At 40.1% G+C, this 26,992-nt stretch overlaps 1 protein-coding gene across 1 annotated transcript in view; it reads right to left on the bottom strand.

Annotated features, from left to right (window-relative positions):
• ehd1a (EH-domain containing 1a) overlaps positions 1-26,563 on the bottom strand; it is a 44,308-nt gene extending 17,745 nt beyond the window's left edge. Inside the window, exons 1-2 of the mRNA XM_034181141.1 lie at positions 25,877-26,563; positions 8,183-8,280 (exon numbers count right to left, since the gene is read on the bottom strand). Of these exons, the coding sequence (XP_034037032.1) occupies positions 8,183-8,280; positions 25,877-26,265 (487 nt within the window). The 5' untranslated portion in view covers positions 26,266-26,563. The remainder of the gene's footprint in view (positions 1-8,182; positions 8,281-25,876) is intronic.
• Positions 26,564-26,992: the final 429 nt, after the last annotated feature.

Raw genomic sequence — 26,992 nt, 5'->3', positions numbered from 1 at the left:
ATGTCCATAGCATTTCTCCTCCCAAGCCCAAGTGTCTTTTTCAGCTGCTCTAAATGAAAATGGAGCATATGTGACAACAAGCAGCTGCCTCCAGAAAACCCCGGAAGACTCATTTTTCAGCGCAGAGCAGCTTTGGTTTTTTTTTGTGCACTAGCGGCAAGCATGTTTAAATTTAAAATTCCTCAACTTTTCAGACAGCCGCTGTAACATCATTGCACATCACTTCCTTTTCGGGAAACTTGGGGGAGAAGATTATTAGTGCTGATTTGTCACTCAAAATCAATCACAAAAGAAACAAATTGGATGCTTTGTTTTGGCTGTGGGCAAGTACTTCTTAATTGTTGTACATTATAAGATGGTAGACAGCTGTTTATAGTTGTCAATGAGGAGAGTTCTCCCCTCACAACCACTAAAAACACAGAAATTGCCAGGAAGAAAGCATTTCTGAGTGCTCTCAGCACTTATCCTCTTGGGGGGGCACCATGGTATATAGACTCAGTGCTTTATATTAAGCCAAATTTACTGAATTTTCTGTTTACAATAGAGGCCAATTGATACAGATTTTTTGTAGGGGGGGGGGGGCCATTCGTGAATGCCACAAATCTTTTTTAAAAATTCAAGCAGGACTTAAGAACAAATTTGTTCTTAAGAATAGTGCATGAATGAGGCCCAATAACCCAAAGCACACAGTCAAGATATCAAAGGAGTGGCTTCAGGACAACAGCCAGAGCCCAGACCTGAATCTGATTGAACATCTCTGGAGAGATCTGAAAATGGCTGTGCACCGACGTTCCCCATCCAAGCTAATGGAGCTTGAGAGGTGCTGCAAAGAGGAATGGACAAAACTACCCAAAGATATGTGCACCAAGCTTGTGGCATCACATTCAAGAAGACTTGAGGCTGTAATTGCTGCCAAAAGTGCATCAACAAAGTACTGAGCAAAGGGTGTGAATACTTACGTGCATGTAACTCCTTAGTTTTTTTATTTTTAATAAATTTGAAAAAAAAAAAAAAAAAATTCATTCTGTTGTCATTATGGACTGTTGTGAGTAGAATTTTGAGGGAAAAAAAAAAATTATTTACTCCATTTTGGAATAAGGCTGTAACATAAAATGTGGAAAAAGTGAAGCGCTGTGAATACTTTCCGGACTTAATGGATACAGAAATACAGCTTTCTAAATCACGTATTCCACAGTGTTGGATTATTTTGTTTGAGCAACCAATCACGTTGCTTTCACTCTAATTAGCAGTTACCGTGTCTCATCACTCAGCATTTCCATGAAAGAGACTTATCTATTTTAATCACAAGTAGCTGGTGGCATATCGACAACTATTCTTTGAACAAATATGAATGGTAGCTGATCGCTTTTCCTGAGTCTCTCGTAGCTAATGTGGCCAAAGGATCCCAGGCATGCATGACAGCACTGTAAATAATGCTGATGGAGTGTCTTCTGCTCAACAATCTACTTAATGACACCATTTTGAACAGCCTAAGTGTTTACTTCCATTGTTTAATTCAGTCAAATAAAATATTTCATATTGGTAAAAATAATGCTGATACCGATATGTTTGAAAGGTTAATACTGGCCAATATTATTGGCCATCTGACATATCCATCGGGCTCTAATCCACACACTTCATAAGGTGTGGAAATGGAGAAAATGCCTGTCAGAAGCAACCGAAGCCAAGTTCATTCTTCTGATCAAAACAGGAACAAGCTTCTCAACAATTGACTCGTAATGTTACAGTGGAGGCTAGGGATGCTGAATGAGCAGGAGGCTAATATAGTAAATTGCTAACTGTATTACTGTAGGGATGGGAATCACTAGGAGCATCAAAATTCAATTAGAATTTACAGAGATGAGATTATAAAATGATTAGACATCTTGAAACATCTTTCCCCATCCCATACAAGATCCCCCCAGTGTGTGACTATTTAGTACTTTTTAAAGCCAAGTACAGGAGAGCCCGTTAACTTATGCACACGTAAGTCGAGATTTGGCTTTACTTGTGGTCAAGTTGTGTGCCGCGAAAATTTAGACTACCTATAAAAGTAAATTTTGATTTGACTGTTTTTGCAAGGGATCGTCAGCGATGAGGGCGGATGATTCTGTGTGGAAGATTCCTGACGATTCAAAGTTTTTGGATGCGACTCTTTAGCTCCTTACTGCCAGTTCAGATTGGGCCAGAATTTATACATGCACCTGACACACACGGGACCACCTCACATGTGGCAGGCGCGTGTACAAATTCTGTGGCTGTAACAAAAGCGATGCAAAGCAAATGTACATTACTGGCTAACACCCCCAAGTAAAAGTACAAATATTTATACATGCACCTGACACACACAGGACCGCCTCACATGTGGCAGGCGCGTGTACAAATTCCGTGGCTGTAACAAAAGCGAAGCAAAGCAAATGTACATTACTGGCTAACACCCCCAAGTAAAGTACAAATATAGGTTTACATAAGGAACATGAAAAGTGCTCGGTGAGTGGCTAGCACCTGTGTTCTTACCCAACACTGAAATTAACATTTTTAAAAATCAATATGACATTTTTTGCCCCCAACCCAACACCAATAATAACAATTCATTTTTTTATGATTCTTTTGTTACTAGTAAAGCATAATGTACATACATTTACTTCAGTAGAGATCCTCCATGCTACCACAGACTTCTAATAATACTTAAGCTTGTTCAGGGGCAACAAGAAACTCTTCAGTAAGTGATTTTAACTTGCCCTGTATGATTACATTTTCTAGGATCTTAACCCATTTGCATTTTTAAGTAAATACTGGGCCGATTAAAATAACTTTTGTCCCGATGGAAAAGAAACCCAAGAACATTGAAAGATAGAGCCCAGGTTGAAAAATCCCAGCGTTTACCTTAAACTGCACTCAATGTACATATTGTTGTTCTTCATATTTATTTTAAAAAAATGGCTGTGACAGATCTGACTCACACACTTTGCTATCAAGCCTGAAAGTACAGCCTGAAATAATAAACCATTTCCTGGAGCCCAGAAACCCAACAACCACCGATGTCCTACACATGCATGTTGCATTCTACACATACAGTATGCCTGTCACGTGAGCTGCACATCCTGTGAAGTCCTGCATGCAAGACGGCAGACAATTGGGTTTGTGCAGAAACGGGGATTACAGATATAAAGATAGTGAGCACATGCTTAAACAATATGAGTGTCTATAGATAAACTTCAAAGTACTCGTATGTCTACACATGAAACCGTCTAAAGTGTAAGGCAACAGATTTAATTTCCATCCTGTCTTTCGAACAAGTCACTACACATGCCAGTTTACTCACACACACACACACTTTATTACAGGCGAGTCCGGACCAACGTCTGGACTGAACTTCAAAGTTAATCAGGGCGAGGCCATGTATCACATTACTACCGGTGTGGCTATGAAATGCCATACAAAAGTTTCAGGAACATTTAATATAACCCAAGCTTAAAATAATTGCTCAATATTAATTATTTATACAGAAGACTACTATGGCTACTTTCCCTTAAAAGAAATAAAATTTTTTTTAATACAACTACATAACTTGTTCTTGATGGTCTCCCGTGTATTTAAAAGGGGTTAACTGCAGCTGTTTGTGGTATACTTAAGACAGTACACCTCCAATTAATTATAAAAGGGCTTTGGAAATTAAATGAGTTAGTTGAATACACATTTAACTAGTAGTTTTGCTGAAACACCAATTCGAGGGAGGAACTCATCAAAATTCCACAATAAATTCAATTTATATCGCGCCAAATCACAACAGAGTTGTCTCAAGGCGCTTCACACAAATAAGGTCTAACCTTACTAACCCCCAGAGCAACAGTGGTAAGGAAAAACTCCCTCTGAGGAAGAAACCTCAAGCAACCCTCTGCTTGGGCCATGCTACAGACATAAATTACAGAACAATGCCTAAAATATTTACTCAGCACTGTGTGGTCTTGCATGAAACACTGTTTTTGCTCTTCAAACTACCAACAGCAGTTATTGCATAGATGGGTACAGAATGTGACATGGGGTGCAAATAGTGAAATTATACAGAACACTGTGTGCATGGTCATATGTGCGAAACGTACAAGTGCCACGAATGCTGTCAGTAAGATTCTGCTCTCAAAGCTGTTTAACAGAACACATTCCCTGAGCTAATCCTGTACACAGTTGCAGTCGGAGGTTTACATACAGGTGATATGGTCATATAATTAGAATGATATGGTCATATAATTAGAATATCATGAAAAAGATGATTTATTTCAGTAATTCCATTCTAAAAGTGAGACTTGTATAATGTATATATTCATTACACACAGACTGATATATTTCAAGTGTTTATTTCTTTAAATTTTGATGATTATAACTGACAACTAATGAAAATCCCAAATTCAGTATCTCAGAAAATTAGAATATTGTGAAAAGGTTCAATATTAAAGACACCTGGTGTCACACTCTAATCAGCTAATTAACTCAAAACACCTGCAAAGGCCTTTAACTGGTCTCTCAGTCTAGTTCTGTAGGTTACACAATCATGGGGAAGACTGCTGACTTGACATCTTGCCTGGGCTAAAGACAAAAAGGACTGGACTGCTGCTGAGTCGTCCAAAGTTATGTTCTCTGACGAAAGTAAATTTTGCATTTTCTTTGGAAATCAAGGTCCCAGAGTCTGGAGGAAGAAAGGCGAGGCACAGAATCCACGTTGCTTGAGGTCCAGTGTAAAGTTTCCACAGTCAGTGATGGTTTGGGGTGCCAGGTCATCTGCTGGTGTTGGTCCACTGTGTTTTCTGAGGTCCAAGGTCAACGTAGCCGTCTACCAGGAAGTTGCAGAGCACTTCATGCTTCCTGCTGCTGACCAACTTTATGGAGATGCAGATTTCATTTTCCAAAGGACTTGGCACCTGCACACAGTACCAAAGCTACCAGTACCTGGTTTAAGGACCATGGTATCCCTGTCCTTAATTGGCCAGCAAACTCACCTGACCATAACCCCATACCCCCATGGGGTACTGTGAAGAGGAAGATGCGACATGCCAGATCCAACAATGCAGAACAGCTGAAGGCCATTATCAGAGCAACCTGGGCTCTCAAACCAACTGAGCAGTGCCACAGACAGATCGACTCCATGCCACGCCGCACTGCTGCAGTAATTCAGGCAAAAAGGAGCCCCAACTATGTATTGAGTGCTGTACATGCTCATACTTTTCATGTTCATACTTTTCAGTTGGCCAACATTTCTAAAAATCCTTCTTTGTATTGGTCTTAAGTAATATTCTAATTTTCTGATACTAAATTTGGGATTTGCATTAGTTGTCAGTTATAATCATCAAAATTAAAAGAAAAACAGTTGAAATATATCAGTCTGTGTGTTATGAATGAATATACAAGTTTCACTTTTTGAATGGAATTACTGAAAATCAACTTTTTCATGATATTCTAATTATACCACCAGCACCTGTACACTCATCATGGGTATGACTGCCATGTAATTTTTAATGAACTGTTCTTTTGCCAGGGTGGAATGATTGTACAGCATATATCATTAGTAAAAAGCAAGTCCCTTCGGCTGCTCCCTCGTTTTTTCATGAGATCACCACAACAGATTGAAGGCGGATCTGCATGTTGATTTGGCACAGGTTTTACGCCAGATGCCCTTCCTGACGCAACTCCACATTACAGGGCAGGGGTGTGGTTTGAACCGGGAATCTTCCGCACTGAAACCAAGCGCACTAAGTACTTGGCCATCATTAATAACTAAAAAAGCAACTGAGCACACAAGTTTGAATTTATTTTGGATCATCTCTAATCCACACAGGGTCAAAATTACTCATACAAGTTCAAATATACACTTATTCAGTTATTTTTAATAAGTGGTGCTGAAAGTTCTACAATGTCTTAACATGACAAGGCCAAGGTCTATTAACTCCTCATTACTGATCATGATTGATAACAACCAGTAGTTTCTCTTTGCCAGTATATAAAGGATGTGTTTGATAGCACTTATTAGTCTGACCAATACTCAGAACAATGGGGAAGTCCACAGAACTCAGTAAAGATCTTAGAAGAACAACTGTAATTTTATAAAACTTGGGAAGGTCTCTGAGCCATTTCTACACAACTGCACATTCCAAGATCATCAGTTCAAACAATTGTATTCAAGTACAAGTTAGTCAGATAGGACCCCATGCTATGACAGATCCCGGCTTTTGTACTTGTTGCTGATAATAGTCTGGATGGTCCTTTTCCTCATTGGTCTGGAGCACACAGGAGTCATTTCTTCAAAATAAATCAATAAAATAAATAAAATAACATAAAAAATCTGGAAACCTGTTTCCCCTGTGTAACATCCAACCCAGATGCCTCTGAACCCAGAGAGGTCCAAGCTGCTTCCGGACAAGGTTGACATAAGGCTTCTTTTTTTGCACAGTAAATTTAAGTGGCATCTGTGAATGTAATGCCATACTGCAGTGCTTGGCAAAGTCTGACTGGTGGTTTGTATGTCACATGACATGGATTATTCATACCATTTGCCATTGTGTTCCATTTACCATGCAATTTTAGTGCTATTTAGTATTCAATTTTGGTGCTATACATTTTGTGCTATTGTACGCTGTGACCATTGCGCAGACACACTAGCACAAACAGTGCTTAGCAGTTTATTGACACTGCTCATTCTTTCAACACAAAAGAAAAAACACACCGTAAGCAGTCTGGAGGCATTTGCAATAATCGCTGGGACGTCTTTATCCAAGTCAGAACTGGTGTTAGATGAGGAGCTCAACAAATTTCTGTCGTGAATTTTCACTGGACTGAGAAAAGCAGACAGCATGTACACGGCATCAGCAGTTTTTGAGCTATCTGACTGTTTTTTGCAAGTTGACCGAGAACAATTTTAGATTGGACTACTATTTAAAATTCATGTTGGACTGTTTGGAACCTCTTGACGTCAAAGGACCTTAGTGACGTACAAATTTTGTTTATCCAACCATAGAGCAACTCATTAATATTAGCAACTAAGGTACACAAAAGTTAAAAAGAAACCTTGTGTCTAATATTAGGACCTATTTGAGCTTAAAAAACCATCAGGGGTTGCTATGCACTTCTTAAAATACAAATTATAATATTAAACCAAACGCTATATTCTGAGGAGATTCGGTTAACGGTGACCTCTTAGCCTTTCCAGTCTCCATATAAAGCATTCAAATTCTCTAACTTTACCCCCTCTCTCGTTGTGTCATGCGGGAAATTTGAGTCAAGACAGTGTATCACCGCCCAACATGAGTGATGCTCTGATGGAGGGGAAGGGGTGTCTTGGGAAATTGCCTATGTTTGCCGTTTTATTACACTTCCTTTTCCGATACATGTAAAACTGCAAAGCTGGATGTATGCTTCTGGTAAAAGAGGCACAGATTAGGTAGAAAAAGCAGAAGTTATATTACACATATGTTCAGTGTCCTTAATAAGAAAATGAATTAATTTTAAAAAGTTTTTAAAAAGCATAAGGGAAAACTGAATAAACCGCATATGTGTCAATTCTTAAAATGAAAAATTTGACCAAATAAGCAACATAGAAAAAAAAAACTTTGACTGTTGGAAATTGTGTCAGTTTGTCCAGAGGAAGGCGCTCAAATGTAAGCACAAGACAGTTGCCATTTATTTTACAGCAACACGAGACAAATGGTCAACATGCCACCAACTACACAGGTTCAAAACAGACGAGAAGTCTGATGAAAATGCTGAGCAACATGACACAGCAATTGTCAATTCAAGTGAAAGCAGTGTGATGTATGCTGGTTGTTGGTTCATAAGAAAATTCATATTTCAAACAAACAAACATCAAGACTCAACTGCATGTCATAAGAGTTCAACACCAAAATGTTAGGAATAACTGCCTTTTTTATGTATATATCAGTAGACATATATGTTTTGTAAATGTTGTACTTTCTAATATCGGTATCATAACACACTGCCCTCTAAATAAATACAAATCCATATCAGTCAAGCTCTACACAAATGCTTCATATCCAAGTCTGTGCAACTTCTCAGGGGCCATTTTGAATACTGCCCGAGAGAGTCTTCATCAGCATTTAATTCTCAGTTCTTGAGCAGAGAATGTAGCTGTGTTTTTTTTTTTTTAAGTAGGTATGAGTGAATGAGTCTGGCAGACCTCTGCTTATCCGCTGTTTCTCCCCTGACAGGATTCCAGGCGTATCAATGATACTGATGCTCTCCAGGACAGGATTCGGCATCTGTGCACACATGAACCTGTCAAAAAAAAAAAAAAAAAAAAACACACACAAGAGGAGAGCAAAGAGAAGTGAAAGGAAAGAGCAAGGACCATAAGAGAGAAAGTTGAGAACATGAGATAGGTTGAAAAGAAGAGCAGCAAGGCAAAAAGAACAGTAATAATGGTGAGTGTTTATCCACAAGTTTGGCATTAAAGAGACATGTGTTTCCTTATACACACCAACAATGGTGGTATACGAGTATGCAGTAAAAATAATAATTTAAAATAGAAAAGCATCAATCCAGCTTACATAAACAAAGGGTGCAGCAAAAGCCCAAATTTTCCAACACTTACAGTTACTAACTGCTCACATTCAGAAATAAGCTTAATAAAATGGTGTGTGTTTGTTTCCAACATACTTGCATAGTTTTTTTCCCCCCCAAAGAAAGCTGTGGGAGTGGGACTATCTTTTGTGTGTGTACGCATGTTTGTGTGTGTGTGTGTAAGGAGTACAGTTGAGTGAGACTTTTGAGTTATGATAGGTGACGTATGATATATGATTATTAGGGAAACATGCTGACAATACATCAAAAAAGTACATTTCCAGTGTTGCACAACAACCTCCTGAAACACTGCCGTTTCAACTTTATTCTACAAGAACCAGGTGTGTGAATTTTTTTTTTAGGCACCTCACAATTAGATTATGACTCAGAGGGCGGTAATTCAATTATAAAATTACTGATGCATCTTAGGCCATGTAATCAATATCCCCCTCAATTTTTTTTTAAGACCCTAACATGCATGGGGGGAGGGGAGGCGAAAATGTTGGCAAATGAAAGCCTATGGTACCCCAAGCAGCATAATTTTTTTTCCCCCCACAATGTGAATTTTGATGCATGAGTGAGAACCGCTGGTCCAAAATGTAAACATACATCAGGTATGTTATTTTCAAAATAAATAAACAAATGAAGCAAAATAACACAGAAAGCATGCAATTGACTTTTTAAAAAAAATACTTTGATCAGTATTTATGGATTTTATTATTAAATAAGTTTTAAAAAAAACACGGTGATCAGTTACTCCATCAGAATTTTCTTCACTGTCATCATTATCTAAAGTATGACAATCATTTCTACATTTGCACAGATTTGTGCAGGGAACATTGTTTTGCAGACATGTACAAATGTCTACATCTCTGCATTTAGTAGTTTTTTTTTTTTTTTTTTTTTACAAATACCACTGCAATATGCAAGTTCCATTACATCATGCAACTGCATAAAATCACAATTAACTTGAAATCAATTAGCCATGAGATATGGTATTCCAATTATGCAATTGCTGAGCAGTAAAAACAAAACAAAAAAATTGGCTAGAGGTTCCCCATGCGTACATATAAATAACTAAACGAATGAATGAGGGTGGCACGGCGGCTTCATGGTTAGCACTGTTGCCTCACAGCACAAAGGTTGTGGGATGGCTTCCCACTCTTTCTGTGTGGAGTTTGCATGTTCTCTCCGTGTCTGAGTGGGTTCCCTCCGGGTGCCCCGGCTTCCTCCCACATCCAAAGACATGCATGTTAGGTGAATTTGAAACTGTAGGTGTGCAAGTGTGTTTGTCTACATGTGGCGTCCTGTCCGGGGTGTGCCCTGCTTCATGTCTACATGTCTAGCAGTAAAGAGAAAAAAAAAAAAAAAAAATCATTATAGTATACCTATGAATTAGAAACGATAGGCTGTTTGTGATCGTGAATATGTCTTTCATGATGTCAATCGATGCATCAAGTAGTGGTCTATTCTAATTTCTTTGAATATCAATGTGGCATACATAAACAGAATTTACAGACAAAAACAGCATATCTTCATTGTTTTGTATCACCATGACCAACACGTTATATTAATACTTCACAAGCTTCAAAAACAGCCACCCAAGCAGACATAGCCAGTGATACATCACTATATATATATATATATATATATATATATATATATATATATATATATATATATATATATATATATATACACACACATACATACACATACACACACACACACACCATATATAAAAACTTAAGCTCACATGAAATATTAAGCTTACCTATGTAAAGAAGCTGCAGCTTCTGCTTTTCCCTTGCTTTTGATGCTCTTTCTAGTTCTTTCAACCCGGTCTGAGTCAGTAAAGCTTGACTAGCATGTCTTCTGTAAACCACCATTGTCGAGTATTGGAGATGTATTATTATTATTATTATTATTACTCAAGTGTGCCAACATGGCCAGGAACGATTGGATAGATCCATTCAAGGCTTAGCGGGTATTTTTGAACATGTAAACAATGAATTACAAATCTAAATTACTTCATTAATGCACCCAAATATTGCATGTGAGAAGAAACTGAACATTTCCTGTAATATTCTCTACCAAATATGGTAGAGGCATCAGTCCCATCGTTAGGAGGGACAGCTACCCTGTCATTAGGAAGGTGCTAATTAAAGCAATTGTTTAGTCACCAGCCAATAGCAGTCTGCCTCTCGGTAGGAGGGGTGTGGTTAGGTCTAAAACTCCAGCTTTTGTGGCTTCTGTTTGTTCTTCTCTACAAGGGTCAAGACAGAAGTCAGACTACCAGAGCAAGAATTTTAGCTGAGGAAGCTTCTGCGATTTGAAGCGAAACGTCCTCCCATCAAGCAACCCAGTCCAGTCAAAGATTCAAGCTTCTCTACTATGGAAACCACCTGGACAACTGAGAGCCTTCACAGAAACATCTACCAAATATGCAAAAATCATGCCCACCCTTTTTATAGGTCACGCAAAGTCATAATATATTGAGTCGGCTCGGTGTCTCTTTTATCCCCCTCACAATGTGCCTACTTGGTACTTTTCAAATCTGAGTGCAGTGGATCCGGAAAGTATTCACAGCACTTCACTTTTTCCACATTTTAACGTTACAGCCTTATTCCAGGATTGATGATTTTTTTTTTAACGCAGTGCTCTACACAAGACTGCACTACTGTACACCATGCCTATGCAATTGTACGCTACCCTACACCAGTCTGGCGAAATATTACTTTAGGTTCTTTATCAGTACATACCTACATTGCTAGATTTTACTCATCCCACTGAACTTTGCTAGCAGTGAACTTTCAAAACCACATAAGAGGCAGGCCAAGCTTCCCCTGCGTGCAACATTTTTTTTATGACGCAGCCATTCCGGTGTACCTGATACACAGCACAATGTAACGATACGCAGGCCCAGTGTGAAAGAGGCTCCACTCTTTGGATTATTACCACTCCAGAGCCAAAAATAAATAAAATGTCACACTCATCTGCAGCTTCTCCCCATCTTTATGCACATCTCATCACAATGTGCATGCACAGTGGCTGTGCTGCACTAACGCACTGCTTTCTTCTGTCAGAATAATTAAAACAAGAATGTTTATGTTAATAGTGACACTTTGATGCACTATCGCTTTGCTGACATTTAAAATGCAGAAACCATTGAACGAGACATCTGTTCTCATCTAGTGCATGCAGAATTTTAATTGCCGCTGAGGTTCAGAGGGACAAACTGCACACATACCCTCCACCACAATGTGGTGCCCAGTACAAATTAATTGAAAATAGTTTTGTAGACGATTTTAGGTGATCAACCATGATATTTGGCAAATAATCTGGATTCTTTCTTAGCCTTTTATGTGACAACATGAGTCTACTTTCAGTAGAACCACCAGCATGTTGACAAAGGGTGACGATAGAAGCAGACATTTTCTTTTGTGGTACAAACAAGCACTTTGTCACATAACTCTTGTTTAGTTTGAGAGAGATATAAATAAATATTAATTGCAAATTTCCTTAAAATATCATGATATAATTTTGAGGCTATATCACCCACATTATAAAGCATGACGTGGTATTGAATAAGCCTACGTTGTACCGTTTGAGACAAAGAAAGGGATTGTTAAGACACCCTGCAGCTCAGAGTACTGCTTCTCACCCCACTGCTCACTCACCCACACTAAACCAATATTCACAACATGAGCTCAAAGGCACCACTAGGTCACAAGACCAAGAGAACCTTGCCTTTACATTCCTGATACAACCACACAGATACACCACAAATCCTCACAGTAAAACACATGCAGGGATAGGGGAAAAATCCCAAGGAGAAAGAACATCATACATACACAGATTACATGCATGGCCTTAAATTGCACTAACACTGACAGCCAAAGATAAACATCAAGGCTTTGTCCTTTCTCTCTCTGTCAGTGGTGTAAGATATCCTACTGGAATTTTGACACTGTTTTTCCACTAAGCTATCTATTCCAAAATTTCCACACAGGAAAAGGAAGGAAAAAAAATGTTTAAAATAACGTGAGCTGTTATTCTAAGAAATGTAGAAGATTCAGGCATGAGAAAGACCTGGAACAATGTACAACTGTCATCTTTCCTGGGCTGCAATCCTGGCAGGCTGCTCAGGGTTAATGAGCAATATCAGATCTGTGCTAGGATTGAAAATGTATCACCAGTTTATGACAAAGGTCTTCTCCTGCTGCACCTCTGACCTGTTCTCACACTATAACCTCAACTTCCACAAAGAGGAGGAAACAGGGTAACTGGTGGTAGTACTGGGTGGACAGGAAGGTTACAGTTGTGGCATTTCCGTGTGCGTGTGTGTTTGCGTACATATTTACCCATATTTGTGTTTGGTTGTTAGGTGTACACTCTCCACAAGACAGTTCATTCATCAGCCACTGCATCGCAGTGAAGTGCAGCGTCAGTGTTGTGGGTTAACAGCACAGGACAGGCCAGGGTGGGTCAATAAGGAACTTATGCTTTGCTGACTCTGGTTGTAATAGCTCAAAGAGAGCACACAAACAAAGTGAGGTCCTCAAACTGCAGACCTGAGACTCCACTAACTGAGAAAACTGCTGGACAAAGTTCAGAATCAACTCATAAAATTGGCAGTGCCTACGTTTGTCAATCAAGGGCCATAACTTCGCAAAAATGTGTCAGTCTTCTGCAATATTACAATATGCGTATTACCAACCTATAACAAGGATTTGATCAAGTTACATGAAATTCAAACTACAAATGTGAGTGAAATTGATTTCAGACTGAAGGCACCCAAGCTTGAAACTGACAGTGTTAATCAAGGGCCATAACGCTGGTAAAATGAGCCCAACTGGAAGAATATGAAAAAATGCGTATTACAACCGATAAGGATGTGTACCATGTTACATGAAATTTAAAGTGTGAGAAGTAGAGCTGAAACAACTAATCGAATTAATCAATTAAAATCGATTAAAATAGTTGTCAACTAATTTAGCCATTGATTAGTTGCTAAATTTACCGCAAATGTTTAGTTTCTTCCATATAATCAACCGAGCTTTGCTTTGAATCTTGAACCAATGAAGGAGTGCTTCGAGCTGCTGCTTCATTGGTTTCATTTGTTTTATTTCTCTTTATGGCTTGCCTCTACTGGTGGTTGGCTCTCACTGCGGTATTGTATCACTTCCTGTTCCGGAGCACAGCGGTGTTTTGCTGTATCTGTTAGCTGTTTAATCTGCGCAGTTAGATTGATCTAGTTAACTAGATAACGATTTGTTTCACAGTGTAATCTTCACGTGCCTTAACTAAAGCACTCCCTCTGCTGAATCACCTCTAAATTATTTACACATTATTCACTTTGTGTGTTTTTAGGAATCCGCTAGCTTAGCGCAGCTACTAGCTCTTAGCCGGTTTAGCATGGCGGCTTCTCCTGTCTCTCCCGCACTTTTCTGCTCTGGGTGTGAAATGTTTAGTTATTCCTCGGCCTCCTTTAGCAGTAATGGTACTTGTAAAAAGTGTAGCTTATTTGTAGCTTTGGAGGCCAGGCTGGGCGAATTGGAGACTCGGCTCCGCACCGTGGAAAATTCTACAGCTAGCCAGGCCCCTGTAATCGGTGCGGACCAAGGTAGCTTAGCCGCCGTTAGTTTCCCTCTGACAGATCCCGAGCAGCCAGGAAAGCAGGCCGACTGGGTGACTGTGAGGAGGAAGCGTAGCCCTAAACAGAAGCCCTGTGTACTCCGCCAACCCGTTCACATTTCTAACCGTTTTTCCCCGCTCGGCGACACACCCGCCGAGGATCAAACTCTGGTTATTGGCGACTCTGTTTTGAGAAATGTGAAGTTAGCGACACCAGCAACCATAGTCAATTGTCTTCCGGGGGCCAGATCAGGTGACATTGAAGGAAATTTGAAACTGCTGGCTAAGGCTAAAAGTAAATTTGGTAAGATTGTAATTCACGTCGGCAGTAATGACACCCGGTTACGCCAATCGGAGGTCACTAAAATTAACATTGAATCGGTGTGTAACTTTGCAAAAACAATGTCGGACTCTGTAGTTTTCTCTGGGCCCCTCCCCAATCGGACCGGGAGTGACATGTTTAGCCGCATGTTCTCCTTGAATTGCTGGCTGTCTGAGTGGTGTCCAAAAATTGAGGTGGGCTTCATAGATAATTGGCAAAGCTTCTGGGGAAAACCTGGTCTTGTTAGGAGAGACGGCATCCATCCCACTTTGGATGGTGCAGCTCTCATTTCTAGAAATCTGGCCAATTTTCTTAAATCCTCCAAACCGTGACTATCCAGGGTTGGGACCAGGAAGCAGAGTTATAGTCTTACACAACTCTCTGCAGCTTCTCTCCCCCTGCCATCCCCTCATTACCCCAACCCTGTAGAGACGGTGCCTGCTCCCAGACCACCAATAACCAGCAAAAATCTATTTAAGCATAAAAATTAAAAAAGAAAAAATAATATAGCACCTTCAACTCCACCACAGACTAAAACAGTTAAATGTGGTCTATTAAACATTAGGTCTCTCGCTTCTAAGTATGTAAATGGGGAATCTTCTTCACATACTAAGGTTAATTATGGAGTTCCACAAGGTTCTGTGCTAGGACCAATTTTATTCACTTTATACATGCTTCCCTTAGGCAGTATTATTAGACGGCATTGCTTAAATTTTCATTGTTACGGAGATGATACCCAGCTTTATCTATCCATGAAGCCAGAGGACACACACCAATTAACTAAACTGCAGGATTGTCTTACAGACATAAAGACATGGATGACCTCTAATTTCCTGCTTTTAAACTCAGATAAAATTGAAGTTATTGTACTTGGCCCCACAAATCTTAGAAACATGGTGTCTAACCAGATCCTTACTCTGGATGGCATTACCCTGACCTCTAGTAATACTGTGAGAAATCTTGGAGTCATTTTTGATCAGGATATGTCATTCAAAGCGCATATATGCAGGACTGCTTTTTTGCATTTACGCAATATCTCTAAAATTAGAAAGGTCTTGTCTCAGAGTGATGCTGAAAAACTAATTCATGCATTTATTTCTTCTAGGCTGGACTATTGTAATTCATTATTATCAGGTTGTCCTAAAAGTTCCCTGAAAAGCCTTCAGTTAATTCAAAATGCTGCAGCTAGAGTACTAACGGGGACTAGAAGGAGAGAGCATATCTCACCCATATTGGCCTCTCTTCATTGGCTTCCTGTTAATTCTAGAATAGAATTTAAAATTCTTCTTCTTACTTATAAGGTTTTGAATAATCAGGTCCCATCTTATCTTAGGGACCTCATAGTACCATATCACCCCAATAGAGCGCTTCGCTCTCAGACTGCAGGCTTACTTGTAGTTCCTAGGGTTTGTAAGAGTAGAATGGGAGGCAGAGCCTTCAGCTTTCCGGCTCCTCTCCTGTGGAACCAGCTCCCAATTCAGATCAGGGAGACAGACACCCTCTCTACTTTTAAGATTAGGCTTAAAACTTTCCTTTTTGCTAAAGCTTATAGTTAGGGCTGGATCAGGTGACCCTGAACCATCCCTTAGTTATGCTGCTATAGACTTAGACTGCTGGGGGGTTCCCATGATGCAATGAGTGTTTATTTCTTTCTTTCTCTTTTTGCTCTGTATGCACCACTCTGCATTTAATCATTAGTGATTGATCTCTGCTCCCCTCCACAGCATGTCTTTTTCCTGGTTCTCTCCCTCAGCCCCAACCAGTCCCAGCAGAAGACTGCCCCTCCCTGAGCCTGGTTCTGCTGGAGGTTTCTTCCTGTTAAAAGGGAGTTTTTCCTTCCCACTGTCGCCAAGTGCTTGCTCACAGGGGGTCGTTTTGACCGTTGGGGTTTTTACGTAATTATTGTATGGCCTTGCCTTGCAATATAAAGTGCCTTGGGGCAACTGTTTGTTGTGATTTGGCGCTATATAAATAAAATTGATTGATTGATTTATCTTAATGTTTCCCAACTAAAACCCTAAAGAACATATGTCTGTGAGAAATATTTACCTTTTTATGTTCAACTGATCTGTTATGGTCTTCTGAAACAGTTGATAGATGTACTTTATACTAACGCGTTAGCATGTCTATGGCATTTTCAATGTTAGTTACCATTAAGCTGCTGGCATTTCAGGATGTTTGTGCATTTGTTTTCTGTATAATAATTAATAGCTCAGCATTTGTTGTTGTAAAAGAGTCAAATGTATTACAAATAATATTTTTAATTTATTTTTATTTATATATTAATAATAGCAATAATAATAATATTAATAATAATAATAATAACTAATAATGCTACAATACAATTTTAGAGAAAGAGACATGACTCACATGTGTCATTGTGAAATGACCACAGTTTACAAGTTATACAGAGAATGTTGCACATATAATGAGTCAGGCTACAGTTTTTGATTTAGGTTTTATGGTTAACTGGTTATGCTATTGCTCATTTGCGGCAACAAAAATACCTTTTTTCACCATATATTTTATAGCATTTATATGTTTCAATGTTGTTTTATGGCAACTCACACTCAAAGCAATGTCATTTGAAATAATTATTTTTGTTCTTTATTAAAAACTGTTTTATTCTTTATTATTTTATATTTCAACAGCCAAGGGACATTTGACAATTTTTTTGATTTTTCAAGTATTTTAAGTTTTCAAATAATGTTCTGTTGTTAAATAAAGTGATGGAAGGACAGAAAAATTGTTTCCCTGGCACTTTTAAAAAAAAATTCCCCACGAATCCAATTAATCGATTAATCGTGTCAAAACCCCATCAGATTCATTGATGATCCAAATAATCGTTTGTTGCAGCCCTAGTGAGAAGTTGATTTCAGAACGCTTATACCTGTTTTGGGTGGGAGGGACAGACTGACCTTGCCAAAACATAATCCCCCTTGGGGCCTACAGCCAGCGGGGGATAATAACTGGTTATAGAATAAGACAGACTTATCTGAGCCTGGTCATTAAAAGCTAACCTGCATCTACAATAACTGGGTAAAGCGTGATTCCACGGAACTGCTTCACACACAGAACCCAGCCCCTTTCAACTTAAATGTATTTTCTGTTTCACTATAAAGCAGCCATCTACTCTTGATAAGACCTTATAAGTTAAAACTCAAATCAGTCAACCTATGAACACTAATCCAAATATTTCTGACATTCTCAAAAAACTGGATTGCCTGAAGCAAAAAAAAAACAAAAACAAAACGAAACAAAAAAACAGCTCGATCCCAAAATGCATCTAGATGGTGTTCTTGACAAAGAATGAATGTACTGGAGGCCTGCCCTGACGTCACATATACCACAAATCATTGCACATCCTGTTGCATATAATGTGTTAGAAAAAGTTTTCATTACACCAAAGTAGCTTGCTTAACCCTGGCTACAGTCTGGGACAAACATACAGGCTTAATTCAAGAGTCTGACAATGCAGCAGGACCACTCTCAGCAGTTTGACAAATGATGCTCCGAAGGACAATGGACTTTATTTACAATCTTATCCATTTCCCCCTTTACTCCATAATAATCTGCAAGGTCGGCGCAGACTGTGAAACCCAACACCATCAATCAAATCTATGACATTTCTGAATAGAACTGATGCAGTTTGGCAGTTACATCTGAACATTCCACATAGTGAGGAAAGAAATTTCAATGAGTAATTATTAAAGGGTCAATTGTAGCTCCAAGTGGACTAGCTTCAGCTCAGTTGATCACATGGCTGTAGGAGACACCAAATTTACATATATTGAATGTTTGAGTGCACTGGTAAGAATATTTGCATGAGTCGAAATATGGAACAAGCCATTTAACAAGGCATTAGCCGAGGTGAATGGTACATAGACCTTTGGAGCACGATTACTTGACACTAAACTGGTAGCGCTTCAGTCAATTTAAGATACAAGTTAAGTGGTAAATGACTGCACATCTAGGTATTCACAGCGCTTCACTTTATCCACCTTTTTTTTTTTTTTTAATGTTACAGCTTTGACAATTTTTTCCCCTCAAAATTCTACACACAATTCCTCATAATGATAATGTGAAAAAAGGTAAGAGAAGTTTGCAAATTTATAAAAAAAAAAAAAAAAACCTAAGAAATCGCACGTACATAAGTATTCACAGCCTTTGCTATGAAGAGCAAAATTGAGTTCAGGTGCATCTTGTTTCCACTGATCACCCTTGAGATGTTTCGACAGCTTAATTCGAGTCCACCTGGGGTAAATTCAGTTGATTGGACATGATTTAGAAACATTTCTGCTGCTTTGAAGGTCCCAATGAGCACAGTGGCCTCCATCATCCATAAATGGACATTCAGATTCACCAGGACTCTTCCTAGAGCTGGCTGTACATCTAAACTGAGCAATTGGGAGAGAAGGGCCTTAGTCAAGGAGATGACCAAGAACCCAATGGTTACTCCATCAGAACACTGGCATTCCTCTTTTGAGAGAGGAGAACCTTCCAGAAGGACAACTATCTCTGTAGCAATCCACCAATCAGACATGTATGGTAGAGTGGCCAGACAGAAGCCACTCCTTAGGTATAGGCACATGGCAGCCCACCTGGGAGTTTTCCAAAAAGCACCTGAAGGACTCCGAGACCACAAAAAACAAAATTCCCTGGTCTGATGAGAGACAAAGATTGAACTCTCTGGTGTAAATGCCAGGCATCATGTTTGGAGAAAATCAGGCACCATCCCTACAGTGAAGCATGTTGGTGACAGCATCAAGCTGTGGAGATGTTTTTCAGTGGCAGTCATGACTGAGGGAAAGATGGATGCAGCAATGTACAGAAACATCCTGGATGAAAATCAATCAATCAATTTTTTTATATAGCGCCAAATCACAACAAACAGTTGCCCCAAGGCGCTTTATATTGTAAGGCAAGGCCATACAATAATTATGTAAAACCCCAACGGTCAAAACGACCCCCTGTGAGCAAGCACTTGGCTACAGTGGGAAGGAAAAACTCCCTTTTAACAGGAAGAAACCTCCAGCAGAACCAGGCTCAGGGAGTGGCAGTCTTCTGCTGGGACTGGTTGGGGCTGAGGGAGAGAACCAGGAAAAAGACATGCTGTGGAGGGGAGCAGAGATCGATCACTAATGATTAAATGCAGAGTGGTGCATACAGAGCAAAAAGAGAAAAACAGTGCATCATGGGAACCCCCCAGCAGTCTACGTCTATAGCAGCATAACTAAGGGATGGTTCAGGGTCACCTGATCCAGCCCTAACTATAAGCTTTAGCAAAAAGGAAAGTTTTAAGCCTAATCTTAAAAGTAGAGAGGGTGTCTGTCTCCCTGATCTGAATTGGGAGCTGGTTCCACAGGAGAGGAGCCTGAAAGCTGAAGGCTCTGCCTCCCATTCTACTCTTACAAACCCTAGGAACTACAAGTAAGCCTGCAGTCTGAGAGCGAAGCGCTCTATTGGGGTGATATGGTACTACGAGGTCCCTAAGATAAGATGGGACCTGATTATTCAAAACCTTATAAGTAAGAAGAAGAATTTTAAATTCTATTCTAGAATTAACAGGAAGCCAATGAAGAGAGGCCAATATGGGTGAGATATGCTCTCTCCTTCTAGTCCCCGTCAGTACTCTAGCTGCAGCATTTTGAATTAACTGAAGGCTTTTTAGGGAACTTTTAGGACAACCTGATAATAATGAATTACAATAGTCCAGCCTTTCTGATTTTAGAGATATTGCGTAAATGCAAAAAAGCAGTCCTACATATTTGTTTAATATGCGCTTTGAATGACATAGACAAAATCTGCTCCAGAGTGCTCTTTGACCTCAACCTGGGGTGACGGTTCATCTTTCAGCAGGACAAATACCCTAAGCACACAGCCAAGATATCAAAGAAGTGGTCTGAGGACAACTACGTGAACATCTCTGAGTAACCCACCCAGAGCCCAGACCTGAATCTGATTGAACATCTCTGGAGAGATCTGAAAATGGCTGCGCACCGATGTTCCCCATCCAACCTGATGGAGCTTAAGAGGTGCTGCAAAGAGGAATGGGCAAAACTGTCCAAAGATAGGTGTGCCAAGCATCATATTCAATAAGATTTGAGGCTGTATTTGCTGTTAACAGAGCATCAACAAAGTATTGAGCAAAGGGTGTGAATACTTATGTACATGTGATTTCTTAGTTGTTTAATATTTGAAAAATTGCAAAAAAAAATAACAAACAACTTTTTTTTGCATTGTCATTATGGGTTGTAAGTACAGTTTTGAGGGAAAAAATGAATTCACTCCCATTTGGATTAAGGCTGTAACATAACGTGGAAAACGTGAAGTGCAGTGAATACTTTCTGGACGCTCCGAGCGGCCATCGACAGGCTGAAACGACCAGATCATTTCCAAAGTGAAGGCTGTGTTGATCCGGGACATCGTGTGACTACCAGAGAAATAGCAAGGAGAGGTAGACATAGCACTTTTTCGGCACATTCCACTGTTGCAGGAGATTTTGTAATGAAAGACGTGCAGCAGAATTCGCGCGTCAGGACGGAGCCGCGTAATAGCGCAGAACAAAAAGCACCTTCGTGTTGGAAGTCTCACAGGACATGCCCAGCTCTTCCACCATTCGGAAGATTCAGACGGCTTTGGGTGGCTTTTCAGTCGAGTGAGTATCCGAGAAATTGTGGAAGAGCTGAGCATGTCACAACATGTCCTGTGAGACCAACACGGAGGTGCTTTCGTTCTGCGCCATTAGCGGCTCCGTGGTGAATTCCTCCGCTCCCGTTTTCATGACAAAAACTCCTTTAACAGTGGAATGTGCCAGAAAAGTGCTGATGCCCACCTTTTCTGCCATTTCTCTGGCCAGACGACGTCCCGGATCAACACAGCCTTCGCTTTGGAAATGATCCAGTTGTTTCAGCCTGTCGATGGCCGCTGGCGCGCCCTCAGCCACTGTGGGCCGTCTTTAATCCGGTTGTAATGCTCCTTAATCTCTGTGATGCCCATAAGATCTTCGCCGAAAGCCATCTGAATTTTCCGAATGGTTTCCACCTGGCTGTCTCTCACAGTTTCTGGAAAAATTTGATGCATTGCTGCTCCAGCCGTTCAGACATTTTCCTCACAATGAAAATCCGACGAGGGGGGAGTACCAGTGCTCACTCAAAGCCTGCTCACAGGCGAATGACGCAACCGACAGGCGTGAAAAAAAACTCACGCATGCGCACGACGGTTCAAGCTTGGCTGATGCAATCATACATGATTCAAATCCATAAGGTTATTGCAAAAAATAAAAAGGTCCGATACTTTTCTAACAGACCTCGTATTTAATTAAAAGTTAAAAATAAATCTAACATCTTTCTGTGTAAATATCTCATGTTACAACATGGAGACCCGCAGCTTATAGACAACTGCGGCTTATTTATGTACAATTTATTTTTTCTTTTTAAAATTGGTGGGTGCAGCTAATATTCAGGTATGCTCTATAGTCCAGAAATTACGGTAAATACAACTCACCCGTGCACAGCCCTGTAACAACAAACGTCCTGTACCGAAACAGTTCAATACAAATACATGTATTGTTACACCCTTATATATATATATATATATATATATATATATATATATATATATATATATATATGACATTTTTCTTGTCTTACAATGCATTTATTTATCTAGTATTATTATTACTAATATTATCTTTCTTATGTTAGAGGTCGAGAATGTTGTTGTTATAAATATAATAACTTACACAGATTGCTTTGGAGTCTCTCTTTTTTTAAATTATTACTTATTGCTGTTGACTGTTTTTTAATGTGTGTGGGTTTGTGGGGATGCCACCTGGAATGGGGAGGGGGGGGGTATGTGGGTGTGTTTTTGGTATGGAAAAATGATAAAGTTGTTTAACAAAAGGAGGGCTTCTTAAAGAAAAACTAACACATCTGTGAGAAACAGAATTCTATACTTTTTCCATGCAATAAAATGCAAATTAATTATTTAAAAATCATACAATGTGATTTTCTGAATTTCTTTTTTAGATTCTGTCTCTCACAGTTGAAGGGTACCCAAGATAAAAATTGCAGACCTCTCCATTCTTTGTAGGTGGGAAAACATGCAAAAAATAGACATTGGATCAAATACTTATTTGCCTCACTGTATGTCAAATCAAATGTGAACGAGAACTCCATGTCACACTGTCTGCAAGTGATTGGTTTTCCATGTGCAACACACAACAATCTACAACTAGCTCGAGAAGATGGGGAAAATTTGGATGGGGGTGGGGGTGGGAATCACATACACTTTTTCATCACCCCACAAAAAAAAGACTAAGCAATTACAACAACAGCAGAAATCCTGGAGAGGATGTTGACATGTGGACGCCAATCACTCTTTTGATCATGTGCAAGAACACAAGAATTTTGGAAGAATGTCATTCAAATGAAGGGGGAATTTCAAAACATAAAAATACCCAGGGACCCACGGATTGCATATCTGGGTCTTATACCTGGTGAAATAATTAAAAAGAAAGATACTTACCTTTGGCCTCGACAAGAAATTGGCTGAAAAGCGACACCCCCCACCCTCCCCAACACTAAGACAATGGCTGGATATTGTTAAGGAAATGTATATCATGGACAAATTAACTTTTTGCTGGAGAATCAGAAGAGGAGTTTGAACAAAAATGGCAGAAATGGACTGCATTCAAGACCAAATTTCAGCCACTATGGACTTAAAAAAAGAATAAGAATAATACAACAACATACTTTTGGAGGGCAGTATGCATTTTCAGAGTCCCTCTGTCTATGCCCAGTCGCCCAAAATGACCGATATTCGCCTGAGTTAATGTCATTTCAAAACGCACGACACCCCACAAATGTATACATAAAAAGTTGGCTCACTTTAACTTTTGTCGTGTTGGCTGGTACCGCGCTGCTCTCCAAATTCGCCAGGGCGTCCTCATCAAGCTGGCTGCTTTGCCTGCTGTTCACTGTCAGACTATCCATGATAAAAATCATCCGGAATATCCATATTGGGACCAACACACACTTCTCGCCTTTTCATGTTATCGTCTGCGGACAGTTCTTGGGTTGCGCATGATATATCACTTTATGCACATCGGGCGGGTATTGGGATACCCGCCTGTTACTGCGGGTAGGTATGGACAGGTAGTGTAAATGTAAATCTATGTTACCGGCCCAGCAACGCCTCAGTAAACGATAATAATGTGGAATACATCCCCCAATTTGTTGCTGTTTTTGTGTTACCATTGTTGTTCTACTGTTTTTGAAAAATAACTAAATAAAAAGTATTTAAAAAAGTTATTTCCTAACAATAAATAAATAAAAATCAACTTTTACAACAATATGCGAAACACTGAGAGCAACAAATGGAAATTTGCCATGTCTGGTATGACCACAGACTATGTTTTGGGTTTTTCCAACCACCCTGGTCCCATCCAATGTTTGCTTTCACTTTGAAGGCTTGCACTTGATCCCCCCCACCCCCCACCCAGCACCTTCTTTCCATTGCCTCTTCCTCATCCGAGTCTATACTCACCTCCACTTCTGCCTCTCCCTTTCTCCTCACCAGTGTTTCTTGGCTCTGGTGTTTTGGAGAAAAATGTCTATTTGACTTACTAGCCAGCACTCTTGCCTCAAAACAAGAAGGTCATGAGATTGCTTCCCTCCTAGTCCTTTCTGTGCAGAATTTGCATGTTCTGCCTGCATATGTCTGCTCTGGGCAATTCCGGGGGGGGGGGGGGGCATTTTAACTGTTTAAGCTCCAACTTAATTGTGTTTTTGTTTTTCTGTTAAACTGAAAAGTTGTATTCACTGTTAAAAATGTCTTTTTTGTTGTTGCCATTTGTTGTTTTTTTCCCCTCAGTAAGGATAGCATGTTTCAAAGGTCAACAGTAATAGAATATATTTTGAAAATGCATAAAAAGTTTGGAAGTGTTTACAATAATTCGACTTGAGGAGCAAGGCTTTGCACACTTCCTGAAGTCTTGCGCAACAGTAGAATTCCAAAATGGTCCATGTCCAATTCCATAATATTGCTGATTCACACACACTTGTGTTGAGCATATAACCCAGTAATGTTAATGACTGAAGAGCCAAGTGGATAAATATATCATCTAAATAAATCTCCAGCTCTGTTGAACAAATGACTTATCAGGATGTGTGCCAATGGAAGCTTCTCTGGAAGTCTCCAGGTGTCTTAATATCTGTGTTCTTGAAAGAGCAAGTTTACATTGCAACTGAAGCCTCAAAGAACACAGCTTGCTCATGAACTACTCACCTCTGAGCAAGGTGGACTTTTTTAAATCAGCCATCAGTTGGTGCAGTCAGTGGTAGCCAGAAAACCTGCATCTAATTGTGCTATATAGCACAAATCTGGAGATCTCAGCTAGACCATGATTCACAACAAACTGCAATATGGTGACATTCCACTCAAAACCTGCCACACAGTAGTACACCTGCTGACTCAGCAGCAATGCCAAAACTGCTAAAAGATAGAGACAAAAACCTTTAATCTGTTGTGATAAGCTTTTATAAGACCTGCTGTGGAGTGGGAGGTGTCTCCTTGGGGAGCTAATGGCGAGGCTTAACATAACCAGAACACAAGACCTGAGGACAGGGCAAGGTCAAAAGTGTTGCTTGGCACCATCAGCTGCCATTTTTCTGGTTGAGAAGCCACAATGTGACACAGGCACAAAACATCCTGTCAGGACTGACAGTCAGCTGTTTAAGGGAGGAAAAAAAAGTGGCTAGAGGGGTGGTGTCCAAAGTATTCAAGAAAGGGCCAACAGGGTGTAGGTGACTTCACTGATGAACTCATCCCATTTGCTCAAAGTGATGCTAATCGGTGAAATCACCTGCTAAAGTCAGTGGCTGCAAAAAAAAAAAACCTTCCAGGCCCTTTCTGGAATACTACGGACACCACTGGTCAAGAGGTAGGGAGAAAGGTTCAATACTAACCTACAGGTTTTGATCCAAAGTGAAACAAAAACAGTTTCACAGACCTGACGGAGCCAATGATGTAAAATGTTGGAAAGATCCAGCGGTTGTTTTGTCGTACACAGGCCGGTTCATTTGCTTTGACACTAAAATTCTCTCATGTAGAGATGATGAAACATGGGGAGAAAGGCCACACACGCTTGGCTCACAACCTAGGAAGAATATTGTGTAACAGTATTCATTCAAGTGCACTACGTGTTCGAGTGTGTAAAGAGGATGTTGGTCATGTCTACTAATAAGACTTACTGGCATTTTGACAGAATCTCTCTCCCACACACACGTGTAGCCAACTGCTCGGTGTTAAGCTCTTTAAAATGTTCTGGTAATTTGTCACTGGCTTTACCTGTTGAGGAACGCGTTACCAAAGGCGTTCAGTTTGCGGAAAGGCTTCTTGGGGTCGACTACCAGAGCGTTCCCTGGTATCACGCCCTCCTGCTCGCCGTGCATCACCGCGATGAAAGAGTCCGTGGTCGGCTCGGGGCCAATGCGCATACCGGGGAAGTCCTGTTCCATCAGGTGCCGGATGAACGTGGTCTTCCCGGTGGAGTACTGCCCCACCAGGAGAACCATGGGCTTGTTATCGAAGTCGGCATCTTCGAGCGCAGGGGAGTGGAAGTCGTGAAATCGATACGTGTCCTCTAACGGGAACAGTTTGGTCCGGTACAACCGCCGCAGCCCCTCCGACACATTCTGGAACAGCTCCGGGTCTTTCTTCAAGGTTTTTCTGAACATTGTTATTTATCTGCCCTCGGACACGAAAGTGCCGGTGTCTCTGGAAGGAATACGCGTTGTTTAATGGTGTGGATGTGTCACACCGTCAAGCAGTTGGGATGAAGCGACGCTATTTTTTTTTTTTTTTTTTTTTTTTTGGGCGAGGTCTTAAGTTTTTGTCTCCACCCTCCGCTAGCTAGCGAGTCACATACAGGAAGACCTTTTTCTAGACGGAACGCTTTATTCCACAGCTTCACAACGGCAGCTTTACGGGTTAATGATAACGTTTGTCTATGAACTAAACTTTTATTTGTAGTTATATGTTGCCTACTCACTGTAAATCCGTTAGCTGATGGTTACTATTAGCTAGCTAGCTTACCTCCCGGTGACTCCCGGAAATATAGGGGGAATTTCACAATAAAAGCTTACTATAAAGTTTTATTCTGTACAATATGTGGTTTGAAATGATATAAATCTTTTGTTCTACTGATCGTAATCGCATTTTTATTTGCCATTTAATTGGTGGATTGTTTAATTCGCAGTCCTGCTCCTAATTGCACCAGTTAAATATATTGTCCCTGATCAGGTGTGTTCAGTCAGTCAAAGCTGGAATCTTTTGATCAACTGGGTACACCTGATTTATCTTATTACATGTTTATCTCATTACATGTGGTTATGGTCACACATGAAAACATGATGCCCAGAGGTCTTCCAAGAATAGGACTGAGATTATTTAACTGCCAACAAA

This window comes from Thalassophryne amazonica, chromosome 11, assembly GCF_902500255.1.
Source record: "Thalassophryne amazonica chromosome 11, fThaAma1.1, whole genome shotgun sequence".
In the NCBI taxonomy this organism is placed as follows: Eukaryota; Metazoa; Chordata; class Actinopteri; order Batrachoidiformes; family Batrachoididae; genus Thalassophryne; species Thalassophryne amazonica.
This window is presented reverse-complemented; position numbering and strand designations above follow the sequence as displayed.